General features: G+C 28.0%; 2 protein-coding genes across 2 annotated transcripts; both read right to left on the reverse strand.

Moving 5' to 3' along the window:
* Window positions 1–26: 26 nt before the first annotated feature.
* On the reverse strand, window positions 27–1,880 carry LOC126654108 (probable WRKY transcription factor 65). The gene is made up of 3 exons (XM_050348175.2): window positions 1,663–1,880; window positions 1,446–1,586; window positions 27–696 (listed from the first exon to the last, which is right to left on the reverse strand). The coding sequence occupies exons 1-3, from the start codon at window positions 1,728–1,730 to the stop codon at window positions 138–140; spliced, it is 768 nt and encodes a 255-aa protein (XP_050204132.1). The 5' UTR covers window positions 1,731–1,880; the 3' UTR covers window positions 27–137.
* Window positions 1,881–5,474: 3,594 nt separating this feature from the next.
* Window positions 5,475–6,677, reverse strand: LOC126688104 (uncharacterized). Its single transcript, XM_050382681.2, has one exon. It carries the CDS (start codon window positions 6,549–6,551, stop codon window positions 5,676–5,678), a length of 876 nt encoding a protein of 291 aa, XP_050238638.1. The 5' UTR covers window positions 6,552–6,677; the 3' UTR covers window positions 5,475–5,675.
* Between the last annotated feature and the right edge of the window lie 4,533 nt (window positions 6,678–11,210).

The raw sequence follows: 11,210 nt of genomic DNA on the forward strand, positions 1-11,210 counted from the left end.
ATTTGCAAATAAGACAAAAAAGGATCAGAATGAAAACTTGGCAAGTATGTTGTTAGTGGCAATTTTTACATATATTATATATCAACATTGTTAAGTACATATTTCAAGGCTACAAGCCTCCAAAAAGAAGACTAAGATCAAGAAGGGACAACAGGAATCCTTTCATCGAAAAAATTACTTCTCATGAAGCTAGTGAAAAATGAATAAGTGGGCAGTTCTTCAAGCTCATCAAAGAAATCATTTTCTTCTGATTTTGGCGTTGCAAATGTCATCAATGTAGGACAAGAAATGGGCTCTTCTTCATCCAAGACAACACTCAGTGTGTTATGACTCTTCTGATCAGAAGGATTCTCTATGATAAAATGGTGGTGATCTTGATCAGAACAGTTTATTGGGGGTAAGTAGTGAAAATTGTGAGCTTGATCTTGATCTTTACAGATTGCTTCAGTGGGTTGTTGTTGATCTTGATTATTCTCAATTTCGTCATCTTCTTGATCTTGATCGTCAGAGCTTGGTTTTGGTTGGGACTCTTTTTCGGGTTGTTGGTTCGGGTTTTGGTTGTGAAGATCAAGATCAGGGCCGGGGTGATTATGGCTGCAAGTGTAAGTGATGATTAGCAGGGATGCATCTGTTCTGCATCTCTCTACTTGTTTTTTGGCTGAACAGCCTTTTGATGTGCTGCACCTGTAATATCCCCTGCACACGAATTGTATGAAACCATGTAGTGTTGATGAGAAATAAAAATTTAGGCAGAAATACAGTAGTACTTTGGAACAGAATCAGAATGCCGAAATCGTAGTGCATGACAAGTTTTCGTGATGTTATAGTAGCATTGGACAAGTTTTCATGAGGAAATTGTAAGACTCGATAAGTTTCCGTGGAAACTATAAAACTAGGCAAGTTTTCAAGACCAACCCATAGGTTTGGGCAAGTTTTCGTGACAAATTCCTAGAGTTAGGCAGAACAGAAGTTTTCGAGACAAAATTTTTGTGACGAAATTTTAGGACTCTGCAAGTTTTCAAAATGAAATCTAGGACTCAGCAAGTTTTTTTGACGAAATCTTAGGACTCGAAAAGCTTTATTAACGAAATCTTAGGACTCGACAAGCTTTCTTGACGAAATCTTAGGACACGACAAGCTTTCTTGACGAATTCTTAGGACACAGCAAGTTTTTGTGACGAAATATTAGGACTCGACATGTTTTTTGTGATGAAATCGTAGGACTCAGGAAGTTTCATGACAAAATTGTAAGACTCGATAAGCTTTTGTGGAATTGTAGTACTCAACAAGTTTTCGAGACGAAATTGTAGTACTGGATAAGTTTTTGCAATGAAATCGAAAGACTCAGACAAGTTTTTGTGACAAAATCATAATACTCTGACAAGTTTTCATGATAAATTAGTTTTATTTTGTTAGAATTGAAAGAGAGAAAATCCAAAAGAAACCTTGGATAAGGAGACCCTTTAATTGGTTTCTGTCCATATTTCCTCCAAGACCACAAATCAGAAGGTGGCCCATCATTCTTCAGCTTTCCACCACCATTCTCTTCAATCTTCACAGTCACAACACTCTTCTCAGCAACCTTCCTACAAAACAATCAACCAAAATTCAGACACAAATATACCCAACAAAACAATACCAACTTTTCATATAAAAACAAACCTTCTTTTAGAAGGCTGAGTTTCTGATTTAAGGTCAGAATCTTTAGAGTCCAGTGAAGAACCTTCCATGAAACTTGCAAAGCTCAAAGATTGGACAGAGATCAAGAAATTAAAAGCTGTACAAAAGTTTTTAACTGAAAAAGATAAAAAGAATTGATTGAGAGAGAGAAGGAGAAATGAAAGGGCAGATGAGAAACAAACAAGTGCTAGTTCAAGTTGCTTTCCAAAACATTAAATATAAAGAAAGAAGCAGCATATCAGCAGCACTACCCTGTAATAAAATAAACCCACCCACATACTTTCCCATAAATGTGCATGCTTGTGCTTTTATTACTTTTAGGTGCTACCAAAAATTTGATAATACTGAAATTAATGATCAATTTTGCTTATTTTAATTAAAAGTTTTTGATTCATTTAGTTAACTTTAGTCGGTTTGATTAGTAGTAAAAAGATTCAGCTTAAATAAGTTCTTTTTTTTAAAGTTCAACTAAACAAAATTATTTTTTATAATTTTAATAATTTTATTGGATTAATCGATTAATTCGATCGGTTATATTTTATATATGTAAGATTTTAATTGATTTAACTAGTTAAATAATAAAATAAATATTCTTAAATCTATTAGGTTTTGATTCTATAAATTAATTTTTAATTGAGCCGACATTTTTTCACCTTAAATTTAAGAGCAATTTACTCTAAAACTCTCCACATTTATCACAATTCATAGTTCAATATCCTTTATTAGAAAATCAAACAATTTGGTGCTTGCTTTGGTTTTGCAAACATTTACGATCTTATGTTAAATATAGGTGTTAAATCATTAACAAAATAAAATGTGAGGTACCAAATTGTTTGAAAATAAGGTATCAAATCGTTAATATAATTGAAAGTGAGATATCAAATCGTTAATATATTTGAAAGTGGGGTATCAAATCATTTGAAAATAAATATAAAATTATTAACGGAACTAACATAAGCCTCTAATTGTAATCAAAACTGAGACATCAAACAGTTTGATTTTTAAAACAAGAGATAGCAAATTGTGAATTATAATAAACGTGAAGAATTTTGTAGTAATTTGCTCTAAATTTAATTTTTTAATCTTTTGATGATTTGTCTGAACCACGTGATATTTTTATTGATAACTTTTATTTTATTTTTTTAATTATTTTAAAACTTATGTATTTAATTGTTATATATGCATCAAAACAGATTATAATTTAAATGTTACAAATGTTGAGTAGCAAATTGCTAAGATTTAGGGTTCATTTTTTCTCATGAATGTTTTTTTTAATTATTAAGAAAGCAGTGTGTTATATTTTTAAAATATTTTTCACAGCGTTTAACCTTTTTTTAATTTTATTTTCTATAACATTTTGAAGGGAAAACTATGCTGGCGGCTGGCCCCATGCATGCCTTAATTCCATGCTCAATTTTGGTGTTGCCATGTGTTAAATATGCCAAGCATCAAAAAATTTATAAGTTTGTGAGTGCAAAGTGCAGGATCTTCCATGCACAAAATGATGAAATTAATGTCTGGATTTGGTCATTCTTCATTATCGCTACAAGCTACCTTCCTCAAGGATAGACTGCCATGTGGTTTTTTTGGTCTATGTAAATTAGGTGATTTAGTGACATTAATTAATTAATTAATATAGATGTTGAGATAGGGATCTAACTAAATTGAAGTTTAGATACAGCAATTAAAAAAGCTGCACATTTTCAGCTTATAAAAATTTTCAGTTTTCACATTGGGTTATTGAATTATCGCTTAATTAAAGTAGTTAAATAGTCATTTAGCCCTCACCTGTTTGGGAATAAATTCATTAAAAAATTCTAACTTTTCGAAATATAGTATTTTTTCTTACATAGTTCAATTTTATCAATTTATTTCTCGGAAAATTCAGGGGTTGACTTCCCTTTAACTAGAAAAACGACTTTCCTAATAAAACCTAGGTAAGTTCTATTTTCCTATTTAAATTAATTAAAATACAATTATATTACTATATTTAATTAGTCAATGTAGTTATTAAGAATAATATTGTCTTTAAATTTGTCGGTTATAACCAAATCTTTCAGAATTTGTAAATATAACCCGTTTTTGTATATTATATTGCTTTTATAGCCATATTAAATCAATTTATTTTTTTATTGTAATTAAACTTTTTATTATGACACAAAACGCAAAGGTTTGATATTTTATTATGATTAATTTTTTTTTAATTTTATATACACGGTTATCATGTTGAAAAAAAACCGTTTTGATTCGAATTTGGCTATAAAAGGAACATAATTCGACAAAATGGATGATATTTACAAATTTGAAAGTATTGGTCATAACTGACAAAAATCGTAAATATTTGCTATTTCTTGAAAATTTGGCCAACATAGAACGCAAGTTCCAGAAAATTATTAAGTCAACCAAATAATAAAAAACTTTATTTTCTCTACACTAATTTTCTCAGTAATTAAATTTTTCGGAAAATATATATTTCCCTGAAAATATAAACTTTTAAATCAAGGGAGGCCTCATATTGCTTAGATAAAATTGCTAAAATATTTTTTTTTTTTTGAGGTATTAGGCCTAATTTTTAGTGGTAATTTTCTGAAATACATATTTTGGTAACTTATTTACACCATAACCTGCCAAGTTTTGATTTTTCTTTTTTATTTTTTTTTATTTATGAAAAATACCTTTTTGTTTTTTTAATTTCAAAAATACATTTTTTTTGGTTTTCAATTTCGGTTTTTGGTTTTTTCGATTTGACAGTTTTTTTATATAGTGTAAAATTAGTGTATATATAGTGTTAATTTTTATTTTTTATAGATTTTTTTCTGGAATTTTTATTTTTATTTTTTTATAGTAGAGCAGTAGTGTATATATAGTATTTTTATGGTGTTTATATAGTGTATAAGTAGTGTATATATAGTGTATAAGTAGTGTATATATAGTGTATAGGTAGTGTATTTATGGCATTTTGTAGTGTTTTCTGTGGTTTACACCATGAAACACTGCAAATACACCATAAACACTATAAATGCACCATAAATATACTAAAAAACGGCAGAAATACACTATAAATACACCTAAAATACACTAAAACGTAAATATGTTATAAAATTACTACAAATGCACCATAAATCATTTTTTTCTTTAAAAAATCAGTAGCAATAAACAAATATATGAATAAGAGAAGACAAAATAAATAATTATATGAATAATAGAATAATTTTATAAACAAAAAATTATAGATTTACAATAATTTATTTATAAAATATTTAAATCATTACAAAAAAATCTAAAAAATTACACAAATCTAAAAACGAGTCGAGAAATCCATAGCGCGAACGGAAGAAACGAACGGACTAGCGCGAACATAAAAGACGAACGGAAAAATAATCGGAGGAGATAAATTGAAAATCAAATGAAAAAGAAGAAGAAGAGAAGAAGAGAGGAAATAGAGAGAAGAAAAGGTGACTATATAAAAATTTAATTTAAAATGAGATAAGACTCCTTTATATAATGCGTATTTTTGATAAATAAGTTAACTTATTAGGTAATGTATGATAAGAATAAAAAATGAACCAAAATGGTATAAATATTTTACCCTAAACAGATATTTGGAAAATAACCTCTAACTTTTATTGAGTCGAATATGCAAGAATTAAAATTTCAAATGATTGTATACAATCTCTGATCCCACTTAAAAAAAAAAAATTTCACTTGCGCCATAAAATACCTAATTTAACCTTTTTTTTTTCATTACTGCCTTAGATTACCTAACTCCCTCAATAAGATGTAAAAATAATGCCTTAAGAAGAAGAAAACTTTGGTACAGTTGACTATAAGTTTTTTAATACAGTTGAAGAAATCAAAATACAACTTCACTAATACAAATTTAATTAATTACAAGATAGAAAATCAGTAATACATCATTACCCATTGACCAAAATATAATAAAATTGCAAATCATAGAAGAATATAGAAATTTAATTTCTTTAAAAAATAGTAATTCAGACCTTGTCATCAACCTCACAAAGACCAGAAGAATTATTATTATTATTCCTAACTCTTACCCTTTTACAAAGCAAAATCATCATCACCCACATTATTCCTTTAACAATTCTCACCATACCAATTGTTACCGTTAAATAATAAAGCCACCAACCAAGCAAATCCGCCATATCTACCTCCATCAACATCTCCCTCTTCATCTCTGCAACAATTACTAGAGATTCAACTTCATCTCTCAATCTCCACCACCATAAACCACCCAAACTCATAGCTATACACACCCTTTGAACCAGCTTTTCATCTCTAGTAAACCCGAAAATTGTATCGTCAACCACCGGTTTAACCACAGTTCTTGACCAGTAAAGCGTAGTCTCATGCAGACCCAAGAAAAATATAATCTTACTCAATAAACTTTTCTGAATATCAAAACTATGCCCACCAATTCCAGCTGCTATGCTTCCTTCAACACCTAACCCAACACAGACTTGTAGAGTGCATAGTAGAATCCATGCGCTGTATAAACGGTGTCGTTTAGATTCGCCACCGGGCGATGACTCGTAGTTTATTAGGTTAAATTTACCTGTCAAGCCATGAAGAAGAGCGGCTATACTAAAGATTGAAACAAGAAGATACAGAATTGCTGGGTTGCCGTGTAGCACAAGAAAGAAGAGAAAAGAAGAGCGTAATTCGGGCTCCGTAGGATCCGAGGTTAGTAGATAAGTGTAAGTAGAGAGTCGAGCCAAGAGAAGAAATGAAAGAGGAAGCAATATGCTTAAAAGGGTGATTGTTAGAACATGAAATGGCTGCGTAAACATTGCATAAACCTTTTGAAACCTAGCTGCTGATTTCTGTTGGGAAGTTTGAGACATGTCCATTAATTCTTTGTCTTGTATCCGAACAAAGATTTAAGGAAGAATTTGATAAGAGAACATGACATGAATGTATTTATGTGATGGAATTGAGTAGTTTTGGTAAGGGAACAATGCAATTTTAAAATGTGGTTGTCACGTCCATAGCTCAAGTTTATTAGTTAGTTGATAAAAGACATGGTCTTAGTCTTATGCTATGTTTCATGCAATTTTTATTTGTTGAGAAACATATTTAAATATCACATTTTTTGTGGTTGAAAACGCGCTATTATTGACATTGTCTTTTCTTATCCATTGATAATATTTGTTTTATAAATGTTGCATATATAAATAACATTGTTTAGGGATGGTATACATATTAGGTACATTTTATATTGCTATAGTCTATACTAGACCTAATCATTTTAAAAATTATACGAATTTAAACGAACTTTGAATTTTAAGGAAATAAATTCATTATATAAATCCATTTATAATATGATTAATTTAGGTCTAATTTTGAAATTAATTATTTTTATAAATTTTTTAATTATATTTATATTTTTACATATATTACATTACTATATTATTATATTAATTTTTTTTCAATAGATATTAACATTTTAGTATTATATTACATAAATTTTAGTATTATGTTAAATAGAATTAAATATACTATTTTAAATTGGTGAAGCTAGTAATATATTACGTTAAATGTATTTTATATGTATCATAACCCATAGCATAAACGTATTGAAAATTGTATATCAAATATAATTATTAATTCTGTCATTCATGTTCGTTTTTATATAATCGTATGTTATATTTATTCTAACGCAATCCGTTTATAATCCATGGAAAAGAGTTGATAGGTCGACCTACTCCCATGCTTAACAGTGGATGATCAGATAAACCTTAAAAATATAATAGGCATAATTGAGTCAAAAATCAAATATTTTCGCCTTTTTATAATTTTTCTAAAATTTTAAAAATCTATAAATTTATTCTAATTTGATAAATTATTGTAATTATATCTAATTGTTTTATCAATTTAATTGTGTCAATTTTTCATCTCGATAGAATGTACCTATCTTTTTTATTTGCTTTTTCTTCATTTTTGATTTCAAATGTTTCTTTTTTTGTTTAATCACCAAAAATTATAGAATTTTGAAATTAGATATTTATGTTATTTATTATTTTGATGAAGAGTTAAATTATGCAATTCTGAAAATGAATTTTGCGAATTAGGAAGTTAATATGAATATTCAACTGAAAACCCAGACAATTAGATAGATTAGAAAAATTTAATATAATTACAATGAAATTATTAAATTAGGATAGATTTACGAACTTTAAATTTTTTAAATAAATTTTTAGAAAGTAAAAAACACTTGGCTTCTCAGCAACATTTAACCTAAAATTTAAAGATGTGATCGCCGGGTGGATTAGACTTATAATATGAAGGGGGTAATTCATGACTAAATTATTGTACGATTTTTAATATATTTAATGAAATAAGAATTTTAAACAATTTAAAAATATTTATCCACCAATTTAAGAAATCTTATTATCACTTTTACAATGTTCTATTAAATAACATTTAAATATTTAGTATTTTAAATTTTAATTTATTTTTATATTTATATTTTTTTTCAGTTTCATGGCGGAACACAACTCACAAAATGATTAATGGTAAAATAAAATTTCAGATCAATCAATAAGCATAACAATAGATTTCTTTTATTATTTAAAGTGTATAAACTAAATAAACACCTTCATTAGAGTGAAGGAAGCAAGAATTTACAACACTGCATTAGTATTATATATAAATAAAATAAAAACTAATCTGAAAGCTAAAACAGAAAATTAATAACTAAGTTAATAGATATACTGAATGAAAAAGAGTATAATTTAAATAAAAAATGAAACTTATAAACATATAATTAAATTAATTTTTTTTGAAGACTCTGGCAAATCCTAAAAATGGTATGCGAATAGAGATATTTTTAGGTAGATTCAGTCCACTACGTCATTTGTGAACTGAGCCAACTTCACTATAAGTAGGGTTGTGCATTCGGTGATTTTGGTAGGTTTGGTTGACCGAACTGAATAAACCGAACACCGAATTCATCCAAGATCCAAAACCAATTGAATCGAACTTAAGATTCATAAAGTATCAAACCAAATCAAAAAAATTTGGTTCGGTTCGGTTGAAAATCAATTTATTTTTTTATTTTTTATTTTTCATTTTTCATTTTTTTATTTTAAAAAATAGAAAATTATTAACTAATATTTTTGTATATTTATTTATTAGTGTTTTTTTTCTATTATAAAATATTTATTAACCTATGTATTAAGTATAATTCAAAAATAAAGAGTAAAAGGATATAAAATAGTATATATATAATAAATATTTTGAAAAAAAATATATTTTTTAATTCGTTATTTGGTTTTTCGGTTAAATCGGTTTTTAAAAAGTTAAAACCAAATTAAAAACCGAATATTAAATTTCTATGTTTATAGAAACCGAATCAAACCATATTTGGCTAAAAAGCCGAACCAATATTAAAATTTTAGTTCGGTTCGGTAGGTTTGATTCGGTCAATTTGAATTTTAAACAGCTCTAATTATAACACCTTATTAAAATGAAGGTATTATTGTAATTTCGTTTATTATTCTTTTACACTTTTAAATAATGATTATAAAAATATCCTCAATTTAAATCAGGTGTTATAATATTATTAGCTCAGTCCACGGATGACGTGGTGTACTGAATGTGTCTAAATTTGTTTCCAGCCAATGGGTGTGCAGCTGAGCAGAGTCATATGAACCCATACAGCTAAGCTATTACTTCAACATCAGCTTAATTTCATCCAAATCTTTGACTTTTACAATTTTACCCCTAATGTCCGTAAATTTTAATTTTAATTTCTAAATGTTTTGAGTTTCGATCTAGAATTTAGTAATTTCCTTTTAATTTTTGGTTGACATTATTAATAGTCAGTGACATGACATCAGAAAAATAGTAAAATATTAAGGCACATTTTATATCACTTGACACATTATCAAAATGTACAACATATCCTAAAACCCACAAAACTCTAATACATGGTAAAACTAATTACTACAATGCCGCCACTCCTAATCCCATCCGCCGCCTCCCACATCTACCGCTGCCCACTTCTACGCTGACCACCGGCGTCATCCTCCTTCTCTTCAGCCCCTGCCGCTCTCTAAGATCAACAAATTGTTCGGCTGAGTTGTTTGAGAGGAACCGAGTTGAGACAAACGCAAACGAACACGAACTACTCAAACAAACAACTGAGTCTTCAAAGGGGAATCATCTCAGATAGAGACTTTAACTCATTTAGTAATTACTAGAGCTATTATATTTTATTCTTCTTTTCATCCGCAATTTCCATATTCCGGGAATGACATGTTTAGATGCTTAGATTGCTTTGTAAAGTCGGATTGATTGGTTTTGTTTGGCTTTCTTTTGCCATCCGCGCCTTGTGGATGTGCTAATAAATCAGCATTTATCAAAAAAAAAAAATAACTGAGTTCGTTTCAGACCAACAAACTATATTCATTTGTTCGAAACGAACATATATGTTCATCGACGGAGGCTGGAATGGAGGGAGGTAGACGGTGGCTGTCGGAGTGAAGGTGGATAACGACTGTTGGGGTTAAGGTTGGTGGCAGTTAGGTTATTAGTTTTTGAGTTTTTTGGATTGAGTGTATTTTGCGTGTTTTGTATATTTAGGTATTTTGATGACGTATTAAGACGTGGGTGTGTTTTATTTTTTTTAGATGCCACATCTCTAAACATTAATAATGTTAACTGAAAATTAAACGGAAAAAATTTACTGACAGGTTTATTCATCGAAAATGAAATTTTAAAATGTTAATGATAGGAGGGATAAAATTCAGAGACGACGGCTGAAATTAAACCCTTCTATATCAAATTCCGTTAATAGTCTTTTCTTAATGGCAATTTTTGGTCAAATAAATATGTATTCCAATCCGAAGAGACATAAAGGCACAAGCAGAAGTTCTAGAAGGGCAATTATAATAATTTATAATCAATAGTTTATCACATCATCACTTTATTTTATATATATATATATATATAATAAATTAGAGAAGTTCATGTGGAAAGATTATATATATCTATAATAATTTTATATTTTACAAATAGTTTAATATTTTAAATAATTTTAATATTTTCTTTAAATTATAATATCATTTTTTGTCAAAATTTTATAATATCATTTAAAAGAATAAGAATATAATATTATAAAAATAATATTTAGATTTATTGTAAATATAAATTTATAAATTACCCAACACCATTGAACACGTTGAAACTTACACCATAACACATGTTATTTTATTAAGAAAAAAATAGAGAACCCACTCAAACATTATTGAACTGTCTCATATCCAGAACACAATTGAATGGTGATGAACCTTACATTTTTTATTATTAAAGATGAAAGTATAAATTATAGTGGGGATAATAGAGAGCTATTTCACCTTTTATAATATGCAATAAATTGTCTGAACAAATTAAAATTTATTAATCATTATAACTTTTAAGTTTAATTTAATTTATTCAATTAAAAAAATATTTAAGTTTTCATCAAAAGAAAATATGTATTTAAGTTTACACATTATTTAAAATAT

This window comes from Mercurialis annua, linkage group LG6 (genome assembly GCF_937616625.2).
Source record: "Mercurialis annua linkage group LG6, ddMerAnnu1.2, whole genome shotgun sequence".
NCBI lineage: Eukaryota > Viridiplantae > Streptophyta > Magnoliopsida > Malpighiales > Euphorbiaceae > Mercurialis > Mercurialis annua.

Coding starts and splice junctions, on each gene's coding strand:
- LOC126654108 (XM_050348175.2), bottom strand. CDS start 1,730: ATGGAAGGTTCTTCACTGGACTCTAAAGATTCTGACCTTAAATCAGAA. Junction 1,587..1,662: donor ACTCAGCCTTCTAAAAGAAG/GTTTGTTTTTAT, acceptor ATTGTTTTGTAG/GAAGGTTGCTGAGAAGAGTG. Junction 697..1,445: donor AAAGGGTCTCCTTATCCAAG/GTTTCTTTTGGA, acceptor ATTCGTGTGCAG/GGGATATTACAGGTGCAGCA.
- LOC126688104 (XM_050382681.2), bottom strand. CDS start 6,551: ATGGACATGTCTCAAACTTCCCAACAGAAATCAGCAGCTAGGTTTCAA.